The sequence below is a fragment of the Nomascus leucogenys genome, chromosome 6 (genome assembly GCF_006542625.1).
Source record: "Nomascus leucogenys isolate Asia chromosome 6, Asia_NLE_v1, whole genome shotgun sequence".
Taxonomy (NCBI): domain Eukaryota; kingdom Metazoa; phylum Chordata; class Mammalia; order Primates; family Hylobatidae; genus Nomascus; species Nomascus leucogenys.
Genome location: NC_044386.1, coordinates 29,554,155 through 29,573,914, shown reverse-complemented (window position 1 = coordinate 29,573,914; position 19,760 = coordinate 29,554,155). Strand labels below are relative to the sequence as shown.

Below are 19,760 nucleotides of genomic sequence, written 5' to 3'. Positions count from 1 at the left end.
TCTCCTTAACTAAGAACGAGCAAAATAATAGCTGGGCACGGTGACTCACGCCTGTAATCCCAGCACTTTGGGAGGCCAAGGCGGGCGGATCACTTGAGGTCAGGAATTCCAGACCAGCCTGGCCAACCTGGTGAAACTCCGTCTCTACTAAAAATACAAAAATTAGCTGGGTGTGGTGGCGCATGTCTATAATCCCAGCTACTCGGGAGGCTGAGGCAGAAGAATTCCTTGAATCCGGGATGCAGAGGTTGCAGTGAGCCAACGTTGTGCCACTGCACTCTAGCCTGGGCAACAAGAGTAAGACTCTGTCTCAAAAAAAAAAAAAAAAAAAAAAAAAAAAAAAAAAAAAATAGAAGGAGCAAAATAAGAAATAGATAGGAGAGATCAAAGGAGGCCATTAAGGGCTTTGGTTTTTTTTAACACAAAAAGTCAAGGAAATTTAAGTCGAGATGTTAATTACTTTAGATTTTAACATCTTTGGATTATGACTTACAAGGGCATTTAATTTATTTGAACATTATTATGTTGACATTTTATATCATTGCAGAACCTCTGAAAAGTTGCACTAGACGATGTGGCTAGAAATAATTTTAGATGAGAAATACCATGGGGACTGAGTTTTAGTTTCTGGCAAATTTCATCTTCTAGGGGTGGGGGGCAAACCATCATTGCCCAAGAAACAGGCTTCTTGGGTCCAAGCTAAAAGTCTAGTCCTTAGAAATATCCTGTAACTGTTTCAAAGCATCTGTGAGCTCTCCTGGAACACACTGTGACTAACAGCATGTCGCAATCCTGAGTATCCTCTGTCTTTCTCAGCTAGCTCTTGTAGCCTTACAAACAAACCATGCAAAGCGTGGCTTTTATCTCCAGCCGTTTCCTTTGTGCAAGCATGCCTAGTCCCAAAGAAAACTTCAGGACTGGTTGCACCCAGTTCTCACCACGTTTTTATGGTTCCCAAGACTTGAAAAAAAAAAAAAGAAAAAATCTGCAGATGTGACAGAGAACATCTAAGCTCCAAATCCCCAGGAAGCTCTGTTGGCTCATTCCCCCGGTCAGTATCCACAGGACAGTGGAACGCGGTGATTTCCCTTTCAGGCTTCAGTCACACTAAAATTATTTTTAGGTTGCCAAAGGAAGCTCATTTTCCAAGTCTCTGGGGCAGATGTTTGACTGACCGAAGGAGAACCAGATGGTCATCAGAGAGGCCTGGGCTGGAAATGAATAACCATTCAGAAAACGGGAATCAGGACAACAATAAATCAGCACAAAGTAGTAAGAAGCCTGCAAGTTACGTGTAGAAATTACAACAGGAATCTACTGCTATACTCAACCCATTGCTTTCCAATCAAGAGAGTAACTCAGAACTAAAGAGGAAAACAGTAACACCAAAAAGTCAAACTCGTCAACCCTGGGCGTGCTCTGGTACATGCAGGGCATGTGTGCATAGATCAGAGGTTGTCAGATGCAGCTGGGAGTGGGGGGAGCTGCAGCTGATGCCCACTGCGACGCTCAGGCTGTGGCTCTGCAAATGAATTAATACTGCCCTTGTTCTAGCTAAGCCCATTTCCAGTTTCCTCCCATTCATCATCCCCAAACAATTTGAATGGGCTTAACACACATTGATGGTGATTATTTTTATGCGTTGAAATTTAAAGAGATCTCTTGGTTCCTTAGAAAGTGGAGGTAATCACCTTTAAGGGCACAGGAATGTAATCAGTCATTAGCTCGTAACTGACCCTCTTGCAGTGGGTTTGTATGTATCATGTTCCCAAGAGAGGATAGTGTCCTCTAGTAACTCTCAGCTCTTTGAAAATAACAGAGGGGCCAGGCATGGTGGCTCATGCCTGTAATTCCAGCGCTTTGGGAGGCCAAGGCGGGTGGAGCACCTGAGGTCAGGAGTTCAAGACCAGCCTGGCCAACATGGTGAAACCCCGTCTCTACTAAAAATACAAAAAATCAGCCGGGCGTGGTGGCACACACCTGTAATCCCAGCTACTCAGGAGGCTGAGGCAGGAGAACTGCTTGAGCCCAGGAGGCAGAGACTGCAGTGAGCCAAGATCGTGCCACTGCACTCCAGCCTGGGTGACAGAGCGAGACTCTGTCTCAAAACAAAAACAAAAACAAAAACAAAAAACAACAAAAAAAGAAAACAACAGGGGATGTGGATGTCAAGGAGGAGAATGCATGTGTTCATCTTTAGTACAGATTTTAAATTGAGGTAAGGTAATAACAGCCATTCTCTGGGAAGTGGAACTCTCTCACTCTTGCCATGCTCCCATGATCTAGTGGGTGAGAAAACTATGGGGTCTGGAGCTATTCTTCGGATTTGGGGGCTGGCTACTCAAGGTAGACCCTTGGGTCATTTCTCAGCAGGGTTGGCTACCAGATTCATAGCATTGGACGTATTTCTGGAAGTAGGACTATGATATGCTTTAAACACCAGAATGACAAAATCAGGTGTGTGTGTGTGTGTGTGTGTGTGTGTGTGTGTGTGTGTGTGTGCACGTGCACCCATACACATGCATACAGGAAAATCTCAAGACATGTAAAAAGCAGAGGTGGAAGGCTGTTAAAAAAAGAAAGGCATGTAAAAGAGCCCTAAGAAGTAAACAGGGCTGGGCGCAGTCGCTCACGCCTGTCATCTCAGCACTTTGGGAGGCTGAGGTGGGCGGATTGCTTTGAGCCCAGGAGTTCAAGACCAGCCTGGGCAACATGACAAGACCCCGTCTCTACAAAAAATACAAACCTAGCCAGGTGTGGTGGCACATGCCTGTAGTCTCAGCTACTTGGGAGGCTGAGGTGGAAGAATAGCTTGAGCCCCGAAGATGGAGGTTGTAGTGAGCCAAGATCGTGCCACTGCACTCTAGGCTGGGTGACAGAGCCAGACACTGTTACCAAAAAAAAAAAAAAAATTGTAGTAAACAGGACAATTAGCAGGAAAGGAAGCAAGAGGTGAATTGTCAGAAGGGGCCCTGATACAGCAGGGGAGTCAAATCCAATTCAGCAGCAACAGTAAACACACCAGGCTCTTTTTTAGACAAACCTTTTAGAAAATGTGTCATACTCTTACATGGATTATTGTAACAGAAAAAGATTGTTTTAACCGGGCATGCCATTTAGGCAGGTTTTAGATGAAAAGTAAGACATCGTGGGCTGGGCGTGGTGGCTCACGCCTGCAATCCCAGCACTCTGGGAGACTGAGGCAGGTGGATCACTTGAGGTCAGGGGTCGAGACCAGCCTGGGCAACATAGTGAAATCTTGTGTCTACTAAAAACACAAAAATTAGCTGGGCGTTGTGGAGGGCACCTGTAATCCCAGCTACTAGGGAGGCTGAGGCAAGAGAATCACTTGAAATGGGAGGTGGAGGTTGCAGTGAGCCAAGATCATGCCACTGCCCTCCAGCCTAGGTGACAAGAGTGAGACTCTGTTTCAAAAAAAAAAAAAAGCATCATGGTTACATTTGGGCTCACTAGTTGTTGTTTTTTGTTTTTTGTTTTTGCGACGGAGTTTCACTCTTGTTGTCCAGGCTGGAGTGCAACGGCACAATCTTGGTTCACCACAAGCTCCACCTCTCGGGTTCAAGTGATTCTCCTGCCTCAGCCTCCCATGTAGCTGAGATTACAGGCATGCGCCACCACGCCCGGCTAATTTTGTATTTTTAGTAGAGACAGGGTTTCTCCATGTTGGTCAGGCTGGTCTTGAACTCCTGACCTCAGGTGATCCGCCCTCCTCAGCCTCCCAAAGTGCTGGGATTACACATGTGAGCCACGCATCCGGCCAGGGCTCACTGTTAAGTTCCAGGCAGCACTCTCCGGCCTTCCGCTGCCTTTCCCCAGATCAACGTGAGCTCCTTGCTGCTTCTTTCCTTCCTTCTTTTTCCTTCCTTTCTTTCTAGGAATAGTGTTGAGTTCATGGGCTTTGCTGATACATATTTCTAAGGGCAGGCGCTTATCTGTTGGGAAAGCTGAGATGCTGGTGAGCCCATAGGAAGGAGCAAAAAGAGAGGCTGTTCCAGGCTCCCAAATGATCACCTACAGCAGGGCTCAGCAAACATGCCTGGGCGCCAAATCTGGCCCAGCACTTGTTTTTGTCAAGTTGTACTGGAACACAGCCATGCCCATTTATTTATTGTTTATGGCTGCTTTCAAAGTACAAAGGCAGAGGTGAGCAGTTGAAACAAAGACTGTTTGGCTAGCAAAGCCTGAAATGCTTATTATCTGGCCCTTCAGTTGTAACTCCTCATCTACAACAGTGCCCCCCTCCATGAGGGATATGTGCCAAACCCCACGTTTCTTTTTTTTTTTTTTTTTTTTTTGAGATGAAGTCTTGCTCTGTCGCCTAGGCTGGAGTTCAATAGCACAATCTTGGCTCACTGCAACCTCCACCTCCGGGATTCATGCGATTCTCCTGCCTCAGCTTCCTGAGTAGCTGGGATAACAGGAGTGCACCACCACACCCAGCTAATTTTTGTATTTTTAGTAGAGACGAGGTTTCGCCATGTTGGCCATATTGGTCTCAAACTCCTGACCTCAGGTAATCTGCCCGCCTTGGCCTCCCGAAGTACTGGGATTACAGGGATGAGCCACCACACCCGGCTCCGTTAATTGGAACATGTTTCTGTTCACGTCTTCCACCCACAAATCTAATGCCCTTTCCATCTTAGCTAAGCGCTTATGCACTGTGGCTGTAACTTTTGCGGCTTGAGGGGTGATGGCAAAACTAGCACAAAATTATTTTTCCTTCTTCACAGTTTCAAGGATAGAAGATTCATTCTAACCATAGATCTTGCAACCTCAGCATATGACTTTTCCTTCCTTCCTCAAGAACCTTTCCACCCAAAGGAAGCCCTGTATGGCTTCTCTTTGGCATATCTGCATTGCCAGCATCACTGCTTGCACTATGGGGCAATCATGAAGTAGAATACAATTGCTTGATCACAAGAACCGTGGTATCACAACAGTTGATCTGATCATGGAGCTGGCTACGTAGTGACTAACATGCAGGTAGTGTAGGTGGTGTAGATAAACTGGAGGAAGGGGTGATTCACGTCCCAGGCGGGACAGAGCAGGACGGCATGAGATTTCACCACTCTGGTCAGAATGGCACACGATTTAAAACTTATGAATTGTTTGTTTCTAGAGTTATATTTTCTGATAGAGGTTTACTGTGGGTAAATGAAACTGCAGGAAGCAAAACTCTGGATAAGGGGGGCTACTGTCTAGGAATAGTTCATACTCTAGCCCTACCCATCTCCCCACTGCCATCTGTACCCAGAGTCATTATGAAGACTTGAGAATTTTCAGAAAATATGATTTAGTAAGTGGAAGGGAAGGAAGTGACAGAGAGAGACATTTTAGGGAAAAAGCTAGTACGGTATTTCCTCTAAAAGCAACCTTGTCATCCAGGATTCTGTGTAATTTTATCTTTAAATTTCATTTTTAAATGATACAGATAAACTCTTTAACAAGGATTCTGTTTAAAATGTACATACTTTGCTAAGTGTCCCAAGATCACTTGCCACTGTTTAAATAGGTTTTAAGTCAGATTGCTTTCCTAACAAACACACTGCTTGGAAAAATGGAAAAGGTTGGTTTGTTTTTTGGTCTTTTGGGTTGTTGGAGGTGGTTCAATGAGAGAACGTGTCTTGGAGAAGGAGGAAGGAGAGGCTGGCTGGGAGGGGAGACGGTGGGGACCTCAGTGGAGAGTTCAGACCAGGATGAAGGCTCTGGGCTCCGGGGGCCTGTAAAGACAGCCGGCATCAAATGAGCAAGAGGGGATGACACAAGGGTTCAAAGGCAAATAGAAACCCATTCAAAATATTGCATAGGGCCAGCCCTGCCTTCAGGAAAAAAAAGGGAAGGAAACTTTTCATCCTCTCCCTCCATGCCAAGGGGCCCTTGCTCCCAGAAGCCAGCACCCCGACTGGCAGGTGACCTCCTACTCCCTGTCACTCACATGGCTTCCCGCCCCTCCATCCTCATGACCATCACTCCTGCAGCACAGGCTCTGATTACCTCTCAATGGGGCTAGGTACAGCAAAGGCCTCCAAATCCATCTCTTCACCTCCATCCTGCCTTTCTTCAATTCCACTCCTCCTCTGCCCCACTGCTTGAGTAATCTTAAAAACTCTGACCCTGTCACTCAACTGAAAAGCTATCAGTGAGTCACTTTCCTTGTAAAAGAAGTCAAAACTCCACAGTCTGAAACTAGAAGCATGGGCTGAACATTTTGCTTAATAGACTTTGTAGCTCTCTGGACAGACTTCAAAATTTCCTATTTGAGGACCACTGTACATGTTATTTTTCTGTTCCGGAATGTCATCAGTTTCTGCAGGTGTTCCTGTGGAATTCCTATGGAATAGTCAAATGCCACCCATCCATTGAACCCCTGCTGATCCCTGGAAGGAATCAGATCTCTTCTCTAGGTCAGTATTGCACATGGCTCCTTGAGGATTCATTATGCTGAAAAGGGGAATATGAAAAGTACAGAAATGGCCAGGTGCGGGGGCTCATACCTATAATCCCAGCACTTTGGGAGGCCGAGGCAGGCGGACTGCCTGAGCTCAGGAGTTCGAGATCAGCCTGGGCAACACGGTGAAACTCCATCTCTACTAAAATACAAAAAAAAAAAAAAAAAAAAAAAAAAAAATAGCTGGGTGTGGCGGTGTGCGCCTGTAGTTCCAGCTACTTGGAAGGCTGAGGCAGGAGAATTGCTTGAACCCGAGAGGTAGAGGTTGCAGTGAGCCGAGATCATGCCACTACACTCCAGCCTGGGCAACAGTGAGACTGGGTCTCCCCCGCCAAAAAAAAAAGAAAAAAGAAAAAGACAAGTACATAAATAATAATAATTCATTATGGAATATAAAAAATGCCACAAGAGAAGAAACAAGATTGGGTCTGCCATCTCTGTATCCCCAAAGCACCCAGCACAGTGCTGAGTGTGGACGGAGATGTCGGGCTGGCCGTCATCCAGCACTGATTCGTACAATGCCTTGGTTGTAGGCACCTGCAGGGTCATGTTATGAGCTACTGCGGTTGTATCTGGTATCAGCGGGAAGAATGCTAGGAAGAATTCCAGATGTCTGCCCCAGGAGCTAAAGAGGAAGGGTAAGTGGGTGACACAAAGGCCACCTTTTTGCTACTCATAGCTTAAAAGATAATTCCACAGATATTTACTAAGTAGATATATTTGTTTCAAGGGGAAATAAATTTGAATATCCAAACAAAAGCTTTACCAACAAATTTTGGAAAACACCTGCCCATTAACAAACCAGGAGCTGACTTTCTGATTCTAAGTGCTAAAATGTGAGAAACAGGTAAAACTGGCAATCAGAGAAAGCAGAGATGACTGAAGGCTTGGAGGAGTTAGAAAGTCTCTGTCAGGAGGCCAGATGTGGAGGCCAGATGTGGTGGCTCATGCCTATAATCCCAGCAGTTTAGGGGGCTGAGGCAGGTGGATCACTTGAGGTCAGGAGTTCAAGACCAGCCTGGCCAACATGGTGAAACCCCATCTCTACTAAAAAATACAAAAATTACCCAGGCATGATGGCAGGTGCCTGTAATCCCGGCTACTCAGGAGGCTGAGGCACGAGAATTGCTTGAAATCAGGAGGCTGAGACATGAGAATCGCTTAAACCCGGGAGGCAGAGGTTGCAGTGAGCCAAGATCATGCCACAGCACTCCAGCTGGGTTGACAGAGTGAGACTCTGTCTCAAAAACAACAACAATTAAAAAAAAAAAAAAAAGGCAAGCAAACAGAATAGTAGGGGGTGGGGTGAGGAGTTTGTCCTAAATCGCTCCATTTCTTTGTGAAATTTCTGCCCTGGATTCCACAGGGGAATTTCTGACCTCTTGTATTTTGCTTTATTTCTCAGGCTGTGTGCTACCATGTTGCATAAGATGTGGCTAAAAAGAGGAAAATGTAAACAAACAAACAAACAAAATTCCAAATCTTCCAATGCACATGAAGTCTTTAAGTAAGGTGGGGTTTCTTCCCCCCACCGGCACCCAATGCCCATTTATCTAACTCATTTATGCACCATCAAAGATCATTTTGTTGGCCAGGTGCAGTGGCTCACTCCTGTAATCCCAGCACTTTGGGAGGCCGAGGTGGGCAGATCACTTGAGGTTAGGAGTTCAAGACCAGCCTGGCCAACATGGTGAAACACTGTTTCTACTAAAAATACAAAAAATTAGCCAGGCATGGTGACGTGCACCTATAGTCCCAGCTACTTGGGAGGCTGAGGCAGGAGAATCGCTTGAACCTGGGAGGCGGAGGTTGCAGTGAGCCGAGATCACGCCGCTACACTCCAGCCTGGGTGACAGTGAGACTCTGTCTCAAAAAAAAAAGATCATTTTGTCATTTGCCTATAATCCAGCACAATAACTGAAACTGAAACTAAGTGAGGATCTCCTGTTCCTCTTAAGAGTAAGATTCTGACAGTGCAGCAGCATTATCTACATTACAGTCTCAGAAGACACATCTCAAGGATTTTTGTTACCTTAAAGGCTTAGCGAAGCTCATAAACAGAGTTATCCTGAGATATAAGGTGCAAAAATGAGCCACATTACCCTGTTCCCACCTCGTGTGGTTACTGCCATAATTTTGTCTATGGCAGAAGAAATTTTTATTTCAGTTTCATTTCTGAACAGCCATCTTCGAGTCTTAATATATTCTATTTTGGCTGGGCACGGTGGCTCACGCCTGTAATCCCAGCACTTTGGGAGGTCAAGGCAGGCGGATCACGAGGTCAGGAGTTTGAGACCAGCTTGGTCAACATGGTGAAACCTTGTCTCCACTAAAAATACAAAAATTAGCCAGGCATGGAGGCGGAGGTTGCACTGAGCTGAGATTGTGCCACTGTACTCCAGTCTGGGCAACAGAGGATGACTCTGTCTCAAAAAAAAAATTAAATTAAAAAAAAAAAAATATATATATATATATATATATATTCTACTTTACATTTCAACTTGTGGACCACAGACATAAACCTTTAAGGACATATAAACTGAAATTGACTAAATAGAAGTGGTACAAATAAGAGGAAAATTTGGAACGGGGGTGAGAAGGCATCTTGGAACACTAATGAAATGCGCAAAGACAGGAAGCAACTTACCTCCCGTGAGAAAGTCATTACATGACTTCTACATATTATGTTCATAAAAGAAATTAACTTGAGGGCCAAGAAACTTTATTATATGCTCCAATGATTCATATTTTATTTTCATTGAAATCTGAAAGAATTTTTCAAATCCAAAGAACGATAATAAAGTTGATTGCATAGTAAGGAAATTTTTTTAACTGTATTTCCTAATGCTCCATGCTATGATGTCAGTCTTTCTAGGCTGAGAAGCCATCAAGCACTCCTAACGTAGACATAAAACAAAACAATCTAAAATATGGTAAGACCTACATACGTTCTAATATTTTCTTCCCACACCCCAAGGGATCATCTGGCTTCTCCTCTGGGTGTGCCTATTCTATTATGGAGACCACTGCTCTTTGAGGATCCATGTGAAATACAATATTTGCTTTTCTGGCTGGGAAACGTGGCTCATGCCTATAATCCCAGTACTTTGGGAGGCTGAGACGGGAGGATTGCTTGAGCCCAGCAGTTTGAGACCAGCCTAGAAAACATAGGGAGACCCCGTCTCTACAAAATATACAAAGAAATTAGCTGGGCATGGTGGCATGCAACTGTAATCCTAGCTACTCAGGAGGCTGAGGTGGGAGGATCTCTTGAGCCCACGAGGTTAAGGCTGCAGTGAGCCATAATTGTGCCATTGCACTCCAGACTAGGCAACAGAGTGAGACCCTGTCTCAAAAAAACAAAGCGTTTCTATGCAAATGACATGAGCTGTTTACCTAGAGAACTGCAAACTCCTTAGATAAAAATGCAGCAAGGGGCCGGGCGCGGTGGCTCACGCTTGTAATCCCAGCACTTTGGGAGGCCGAGGTGGGCGGATCACGAGGTCAGGAGATCGAGACCACGGTGAAACCCCATCTACTCGGAGAGGCTGAGGCAGGAGAATGGCGTGAACCCGGGAGGCGGAGCTTGCAGTGAGCCGAGATTGCGCCACTGCACTCCAGCCTGGGCGACAGAGCAAGACTCCGTCTCAAAAAAAAAAAAAAAAAAAAAGATGCAGCAAGGCCAGGTAGCCAGTTGGAACAGGCCCCTGAGAGTGTGACACAGGAGTAAGCCTAATTCAAACTTCAGCAGTTTTCCAGGCAATTCATCTTGGCCAAGTAATTACTCTTATCTCCTTTCTTCCTCCACCCACTTAAATAATCACTTCATCTTCTTAAATATAAAACCAAACCAAACAAAAACCACCCCCAAATGTAAATCTTATTTTCTTAGCCCAGCAATCATTGCAGTCTTGTCTTTCCTATCTTGCTCTGGCAATCCGACATAAGGCATTGAGTTTCAAGCAACCTTTTATACATCCTGTGCCAGCTGAAGTGTTGCTTAAGGAACGTCTAAGTGAACTGAGACCTACTTGGGAAGTCCCGGGCTGAGGTGGGGGAGAGAGTTCAGTTTGGGGCAGTGGGGAGAAAATGCACAATTCAGGGAGCTGTGGATCGGCATGTGTGACCACCTGCTGCGGGTTAGTGCCGAGAATGAGGCAGTTTCTGCATCAGCAGCTCTCGTCTATATAACAGGAACTGGTGTCTGGGAAGGCAATGAGAACAATGATGTGCAAGCCAGTCTGTGCCCATGACGATCCGGGGCAGGCTGGGGGATCTATGCTTCTAAGTTTCCCACGAGCACCACAAACACCTTGGCCTCACTCCCTCTGTCCCCGAACTGCAGAAAACAGGGAGACAGTTGGGGGCCTAAAACCTCCCCTTGTCTCAACGCTGTGCACACAGAGGTCCCTGGGCATCGCCCAGCCCCTAGCTGGGAGACTCTTAGAAGCCTTGCCACTTTCACTTTTTATAATCTCGCTGAGCATCAGAATCACCAGAAACACAGACTCCTGGGCCCTACTCCACTCAGACCTGCCAAGGAGGCCTCTCCAGAGCGCACATGAGCCGGATGCAGGAGTGTGGAAGCTCCCTGTGCCCATTCATGCTTTTGCATAAACAGTGATCCTTCTGCATTTCGGTAAAGTCTGTGAACTCTTAGCACTGCATTCATCTCTTTGTCCTGGCTCTTTTTTTTCCCCTCACAGCTGCCTTGAGCTATAACGTGACTTTTCCAGGGGAACAAGTTTGCTATCAGCGGAGCCCGTGGTCTGCCCTCTCATTGTAGATCTCCAGCTTGTAAAATGCGAGGTTGGGACCAGTTACTCCCCAAGGTTCCCTGCAGTTCTGACACTTTATGGTTGTTTACCACAACCCACATCTCGGACACTCACAGTTCTGGGCTCTTTGCCCTGGTGCCTTTTTGGTCTTTTCACTTATATCCCACTTATTTCTTCACCAACTCCCCCTGGGATATTTAATCCTTTGTTTTTGCTGCTGATTCATTAAAAACCAAGTCCTAAATTCCCTCTAGCTGCTTGCAGGTTTCTAACCTTAACCAAACAAAAAGAAAGAAATCTACTTATCTGTTAATGAGATGCTACCACAAATATCCTATTTTAAGGGAAGGGACACTGTGTTCTCCCAATGTTACACTTCAAAAAATGATGTCTAAATCACTGATATTCTTATCCCAGACAGAAATTCCCAGAAGGGAGTAGCAGAGAGACTTTCTCTCATTTGGGGACAGAAACAAATGTCCACTATGTGCTAAGGCCATTTTAAACTATTTTTTTCTTTTTAATTTTTTTTTTTTTTGAGACAGGGTCTGGTTCTGTCACCCAGGCTGGAGTGCAGTGGCACCCATCTCGGCTCACTGCCACGTCCGCCCCCGGGGTTCAAGCGATTCTTGTGCCTCAGTCTCCCTCGTAGATGGGATTATAGGCGTGAGCCACCACACCTGGCTAATTTTTTTTTGTATTTTTAGTAGAGATGGGGTTTTGCCATATTGGCCAGGCTGATCTCGAACTCCTGACCTCAAGTGATCCGCCTGCCTAGGCCTTCCAAAGTGCTGGGGTTACAGGTGTGAGCCACTGTGCCCGGCCCAGGCCATTTTAAATTCATGGTATGCTGGGGTAGACAGTGGAAGATGACCAAACCTTACGACGAGAGGTATGCAGGGGGCATTACGGGATGGTGAGAGGGCACACCAACCATCCCCCCCCAGCTGCACATCTGTCCAACCATCCATCTCTCTCCATACACACACAGTGACAGTGAGGACCTGGGAGACGCAAGTGAGCAAACCTGACAGGGGCCCTGCCCCCGCAGACCCTCTACTCATGGAGGATGACATTAAATGAGCTGTCACTTGAATAACGATGTCGCTCCAATCTGAGTTAAGGGCCAGGGAAGACGACATAGGGCACACTGCGTGCTGGGGGCCCAGGGAGGTAGGATGTGTCGCTCTGGGAAGACTTCCTGGAAGAGGTGAATCCTGAAGTTACATAAATTAGCAAGTGGAAGCAAGAGAAGGGCAGACTGTTCTTGACCCAGGGGCAGAGTGGGGAATCCATAAGCGGAGGCTGCTGTGATTGCCCTGGGCTCAGAGAGACTGTGAGGCTCAGCCCACACTGCCCACAGAAGCAGCCTAAGTGGTAACCCTCTATCCTCAAGGCCTCAGGGGAAGAACATGCGCTCCCCTTAGAAGTAGAGAGCTCCACGCTGGTGTCTCTCAGCATTAACAGTTCTCTGAAGATCTGCCTTCCAGTCAGACTCTGCGTCTTTCTGTTTTAATGCTAATCGCAGGTTTACACCCTTGCTGTTCATTGTTCTTTGTATTAGACTCTAAGTTCAATTTGCCAGAAAAAACCAGGTCAACCCCACAACAAGAGAGAGTTTCCCATCTAGGACACCATGAATCAACCAAAAATCATACATTCAGATTCTGCAACAGAAGTCCTTACTGCCCGGACACATTTGGAAGCATTTAGAGTGGACATTTGATCAATTATTCAGTCCAAATAAAACACAAGAGGTCCCTTCCTTTCTTTCCACAGGCCTCATATCTACACTCGAGGGTACTGGCTTTCAGGTTCCCATACCCCTGGCAGTTCCTCCAACAAAGAATCAAACACCCATATTGGACTCACAGAATCGGAAGGTCCTGCTTTGCTCTTCTTTGCTTGTAAGAAACAGGTCCTTTATTCCTTTTAAAACCTCAATGGCCCAAAAGTTCTCTAAGATTTTTCCAAACTTGTGATTCCAAAAATGTTAGAACTGATTCGCTTGATGGCAAAGGAAGCCGGATACGGGTCTCCTGATTGATGTGCTAAACAAACTCTTCCGAGCTGAGCTTTCCAATTGCAGATTTGGCAAAGACAACCATTGCTTCAATTTTTTCTTTGTTACAAATATAAAAAGGGAGAGAGTCCCCAATCACTTAATAACTATCACCCATTTCACACTCTATTACTACTGAAACTCTTCCTCTTCTTTTCATTTTAAAGTTTCTCTCTCAGAAGGCTAGAAAATAGATTTTTCATGAGAAAAATCTTTTTTTCTTTTCTTTTTCAAAGAAATTATTTACACTTAAGAACACATACTTTGTTTGAATAGCCAATAATCGCAACACATGTGCCACTCATTTTATTGGAGATCTTAAACATTTAAGTGACATGCCAGATTCTCATTTAAAATATTGTCATTGAATTGCCAGGCGAGGTGGCTCACTTCTGTAATCCCAGATATTTGGGAGGCAGAGGTGGGAGGATTGCTTGAGGCCAGGAGTTTGAAACCAGGCTGGGCAACATAGCAATGCCCCATCCCTACAAAAAAAGTACTTAAAAAATTAGCAGGACGTGGTGGCGTGCACCTGTACTCCCAGCTACTCAGGAGGCTGAGGTGGGAGGATTGCCTGAGCCCAGGAGTTTTGAGGTTACAGTGAGCTATGATCGCACCACTGCACTTCAGCCTGGGTACAGCCAGAGCAAGACCCTGTCTCTAGAAAAAAAAATTGTCGGGCCAGGTGTAGTGGCTACCGACTGTAATCCCAGCACTTTGGGAGGCTGAGGTGGGCAGATCACCTGAGGTCAGGAGTTCAAGACCAGCCTGGCCAACTGTCACTGAAGCCAGACCCCACTGAGATGACAGACAATTATGCAAATGATTGTGGGGTTTCACCATCATGTTCCCATTCTCTTTTTCACTGGCTTCTACTCCTTAAACTTGATATTCACCACATGGTTTTATTCTAAGCATGGATGGAGCTTTCTGAGAGGAAAATCTCATTGCTCTTTATTGTAGCCATTAAAAATAAATCATAAGGGGACACATGGCAGATCCTCAGCATTTGTATTACATTTGCTCAGCTTAAGTGCTCAGAGCACACCACGACATACAGGTGCAAAAATAGTCCATGTCTGGCTAGAATTTGGTGGCAGATTTAATCATCATCATCTGTGAAATAAAAGGCTTTTTTGTAACTCATTTGATTAAAACAGTACCACATTTCTTTAAGTGGTCCTTTCATCTTTAAAAATGCTGAAACAAAGAATCATGAATTGTGAACATATAACTAAAAAAGAAATAACATTTTTTCAGTAGTTCAGCACCTTTATAGGCACAGCAGGGCCGACCCTGGTAGACTGTGAAGCCTGGGAAATGTCCTCTCCCGGCTGCTCACACTTTCTGCCCCCTGCAGGGCTCTGTCTCAGGCCTGGTTCCCCTGGGCTGAAACCAGAGCTCAAGAGATGGCTGAGAAATGATGGGTGTTGAGGCTTCGGTGATGGCCAGGCATGAAGCCCCGTTCCACCTCCTCCGTGAGTGCCTTGTGATGGAGGTGGAGCAAAAGGGGAGGGAGGTGGAGGTGGTGTCCTGTCTGGTGCACAAGGGAAGGAGAATTGTCAACATAGGATCAGTGCTGGTTTCTCCACTGAAGATAATGGGCTTAGGATCAGTGTATTAAGAGCTTCTGGTGACATGACAGAGAAACCCAGAAACAGAGCCAGGACAACAGGTACAATGGTGGCGAAATATTGCCGAGAGGCTTAGCTTCCCCTTAGAGGCAACACAAAGCTTCCCAAATCCAGTGTGTTACCACAAAATGCATTGAAATTCCCTTGAAAAACTACAGTAATAAACTTATAAAACAATGTGTGAGTAATTGGTAAACTTTTCTAAAGATAATGTTTTTGGTGATGGTGGGAACTGGCCTATGCTACAAGTAAGTGTAAATTACTATAATCTCTCCAGAAAAAAACCTTTTACCAAGCAATTTTACTGCTATAAGCCATGTAAGGAAATGTCCAAAAAAAAACAACACAGAGAGATATAGGAGCAAAGATGTTCTATACGAAATTACATTTTAAAAAAAATTGAATATAAAATGTGAAGTACATTGGTGAAACAAATTATGGCACTTTCATGTTAAGGAATATTAGCCATTATAAATCATGTTTCAGAAGACCCCTTAATGACATAGGGATACGTTCACGATTATGTCATTAAGACCATAACGTTTCATAAGTATGTTAATATAAGGTCAATTAAAAATACAAATGTGCTTAAAGAAAAAAATTAGAAAGCCACAGCAAACTATTATAGATGGCTATCTTTGAATATAGGATTGCTGGTGATTTATCCTGTCTTTAGGATTTTTTTGGGTTTTTTTGGTCAAAAACATTTACATAGTAAAATATTACTTTTATACTCAGAAAAACTCATATAAATTATGCATAATTTAAATTATATGTAGTCATTAGAATTATAATTTATTTAAATTGTAAGTTTAATAATTTAAATAAAAATACATTACCTAACATGTAATATATTTAATATATGTGATAGGTTATTTATTAGAGCTTCATATACTAGTATTTAGTATATGAAGTTCGAATTAAATCATTCCTTGCACTTTTTTTTGCAAGAAAGTATGACTGAAGAAATTTTTTTTGGGGCCAGGTGCGGTGGCTCACGCCTGTAATCCTAGCACTTTGGGAGGCTGAGGCAGGTGGACTGCCTGAGCTCAGGAGTTCAAGACCAGCCTGGCAACATAGTGAAACCTCGTCTCTACTAATGAAAATACAAAAAATTAGCCAAGCGCGGCGGCGGGCATCTGCAGTCCCAGTTACTCGGGAGGCTGAGGCAGGAGAATTGCTAGAACCTGGGAGGCGGAGGTTGCAGTGAGCCAAGATCACGCCACTGCACTACAGTCTGGGCGACAGAGCAAGACTCTGTCTCTAAAAAATAAAAAATAAATAAATAAAATTTTTTTAAATATGTGTGTTCGTAAGCTCTCTACAAAGAGCTGTTATGCTCTGTCAATGGCTTGGAGGCTCAGCAGAGGGGGTGCAGATGTGCTGCAGGGCTGTCCTTGCCGCAGACCCGGGGCTTACTTAGCTTTCCACTGAAAGCTGGCTGAGATGTCTCCAGGCACAACTGCTGAGCAATGAGATCCTGCTCAGCAGGGATGAGCCCTCCAGACCGTGGGAACAGGAGGGGACGAGAGCAATGAGGAACCCCCTGGGCTGGAGAGCTGCTAGTGAAGGATATACGGTAAGAAAAGGTGAGAATGCTGGAGCTGCGCTGGAGCTGAAGTCTGCTGCTGCACCGCCACATCACTTCCCTTCTTGTATCATGGAAAACAAGGAGCAGAGGGTAACTGCCGTGCCAGCACAGAGCACAGGGAGCCCCTATACTGCCATCATTCAGTAAACGGTTATAATAAATCTAAAAGCTTATGATGTTTATAATGTGAATGGTACACCCTTACAAGTGACGCCTTTGTGCAGTCCACAACCTGCACAACCATGCTTGGTAGCCCTAGGTTTCCAGGAACAAAAAGGAAGACGAAAAGCAACTTTTCCCTCTTTAAATATAGCTTATTGTGGTAAATGAGATGCGTCTTTCATCTTCTAAGGCCTTATTGTAAGCGAAGCTGATTTTCCAGTGCTTACCTATGCTGCCTAGGTTCAGGAGAGTGGGAAGGAGGAAGGGGCTCCAAGGGGCAGAGAGAGGGCGCCCACCCGCCCCACAGCTGTTTAGATGGGGAACAAGGGCTAGCAAGAGTTCACACTAAAAATGACACATCTTTCAGATTTGGGACACAAAGAAGAGACCACAGAGCCTTATATTATTATTATTTTTTGAGACAGGGTCTTGCTCTGTAGCCCAGGTTGGAGAGCAGTGGCATGATCATAGCTCACTGAAGGCTTGATCTCTCAGGCTCAAGTGATCCTCCTGCCTCAGCCTCCTGAGTAGCTGGGACTACAGGCACCCACCACACCTGGCTAATTTTTTGTCTTTTTTGTAAAGATGGGGTTTCGTCACATTGGCCACGCTGGTCTCCGACTCCTGAGCTCAAGCAATCCACCCACCTTGGCCTCCCAAGGTGCTGGGATTACAGGCATGAGCCACGGCATCTAGCCTTTTTATGTTATTTTAACATTCCACTTTGAACCAGAAATCTCTCCATCCAAGTTTAAATTCTAATAGTAGTTGTCAAACACACTAGCAAGGCATAGCAGCAAAATCCTTGTATATATTATAAAGCATTCTAGAAATTAATATATGCACTGAACTCAATATCCAGTTGTTTTTTGTTTTGTTTTGTTTTGTTTTGCTTGAGAGGGAGTCTCACTCTGTAGCCCAGGCTTGAGTGCAGTGGCGAGATCTCAGTTCACTGCAACCTCTGCCTCCTGGGCTCAGACGATTCTCTTGCCTCAGCCTCCTGAGTAGCTGGAATTACAGGCACGCACCACCACGACTGGCTAATTTTTGTATTTTTAGTAGAGACTAGGTTTCATCATGTTGGCCATGCTGGTCTTGAACTCCTGACCTCAGGTGATCCACCTGCCTCAGCCTCCAAAAGTGCTGGCATTACAGGTGTGAGCCACTGTGCCCAGCCCCCTGGGTTGCTTATCTTGTTTACCATTTCATTTTTTTCCTGAAAGGAAAAAAATCACCCTCACACATTTTTCTCAGAGATTCCGAGAAAAAGATAGAAAGAATGCACTGGGGTCTTTTCCCATCATGGTCTCTATCATACTATCTCAAGCATTTATCCCCTAATCCTGGCGCCCAGGACTTCAGAAAAACGTAATTCCAACAGAAAACCAGGAGCACAGAGCCACTTACTGCTCTCCGGACAGAAGAGCTGGTTCCTTCGTCCTCTTCCCCGTCTGCCTCCTGGTCTTCGTTATCAGTCCAGGAGGACACATCTTCTACCGAGCTGGTCAGATCCGGCAAGCTCTTAGACGTTAACCTGAGGAGGTCCTCCGCGGAGTTTTCCTATGGGGACACAATTAAAGGCCCATCCATGAATTACTCCCCAGAACCAAGCAGTTCTTGAAGGCAACCAGGCAGAGTCAAGCTACGTGCTCCCAACCCAAAGACTACATGGAGTAAATGTTCTGTGTCTGCAAGGTTACCTCCAAGGTCAGGGGTGTGGACCCAATTTAAACCCAAACCCATTTTTCCCCCCAGAGAATGTGTGATTCTTAGCTGTTTCTTTCTTTTCTTTTCTTTTTTTTTTTGAGACAACCTTGCTCTGTTGCCCAGGCTGGAGTGCAGTGGTGCAATCTTGGCTCACTGCAACCTCCGCCTCCTGGGTTCAAGTGATTCTCCTGCATCAGCCTCCCAAGTAGCTGGGAATACAGGCATGAGCCACCACACCTGACACTGTATTTCTAATAGAGACAGGGTTTCACCATGTTGGCCAGGCTAGTCTCCAACTCCTGACCTCAAGTGATCTATCTGCCTCAGCCTCCCAAAGTGCTGGGATTACAGGCGTGAGCCACCACACTGAGCCTTTAGCTCAGTGCTTCTATGGGCAATCCAAGCTCCCTGAATTTAAAATCCCTTTATAAAACAATCTTTTTTTTTTAAATAGACAAGGTCTTATTCTGTCACCCAGGCTGAGTGCAGTGGTGCAATCATGGCTCACTGCAACCTCAAACCTCTGGGCTCAAGTGATCCTCCTGCCTCAGCCTCCTGAGTAGCTGGAACTACAGGCATGCACCACCATGCCTGGCTAATTAAAAAATTTTTTTTGTAAAGACAAGGTCTATGTTGCCCAGGCTGGTCTCGAACTCCTGGGCTCAAGCCATTCTCCTGCCTTGGCTTCCCAAAGTGCAGGGATTACAGGAGTGAGTCACCACACCTGGCCAAAGATCCTTGGCTGGCCTCCCCTGGGCTGCTTTCAGGATGCTATCTAAAGAGGTCAGCATCTTTTTTTTATTGATTTTTTAATTTTAATTTTTTTTTTTTTTTGAGACAGAGTCTCGCTCTGTTGCCCAGGCTGGAATGCAGTGGCACAATCTCAGCTCACCACAACCTCCACCTCCCCGGTTCAAGCGATTCTCCTGCCTCAACTCCCAAGTAGCTGAGACTACAGGCACGCGCCACCATGCCTGGCTAATTTTTATATTTTCAGTAAAGATGGGGTTTTCACTATGTTGGCCAGGCTGGTCTCGAACTCCTGACTTTGTGATCTGCCCGCCTTGGCCTCCCAAAGTGCTGGGATTATAGGCATGAGCCACCGAGCCCGGCTAGATCAGCGTCTTATAGAGCTGCTTCTGCCCCGCTCTCCAAACTCATCCCCCTCCTCCAGTCTCCCCACCAACCCACTCTGATGCCATACTGCCTTCCAAACCCTTTGGACTCTTTCTTGCCCACTGCTTTTTCCGCCAGCAGCTCCCTCTGCTCGGACCACCCTTCCTTTCACGACTGAGGCCCACGCGGGCAAGGTTTGAACACCTCTCCTTCTGAAAGCCCACCTGGGTCATCTCAGGAG

The 19,760-nt window shown here is 45.5% G+C and overlaps 1 protein-coding gene across 5 annotated transcripts in view; it reads right to left on the bottom strand.

Moving 5' to 3' along the window:
* The window catches only part of PDZD2 (PDZ domain containing 2), a 470,684-nt gene that overhangs the window by 78,322 nt on the left and 372,602 nt on the right, over positions 1 to 19,760 (bottom strand). For all 5 annotated transcript variants that reach the window (XM_030813944.1, XM_030813945.1, XM_030813946.1 and 2 more), the window contains one exon: positions 18,104 to 18,256. In XM_030813944.1, coding sequence (XP_030669804.1) covers positions 18,104 to 18,256 — 153 coding nt within the window. The remainder of the gene's footprint in view (positions 1 to 18,103; positions 18,257 to 19,760) is intronic.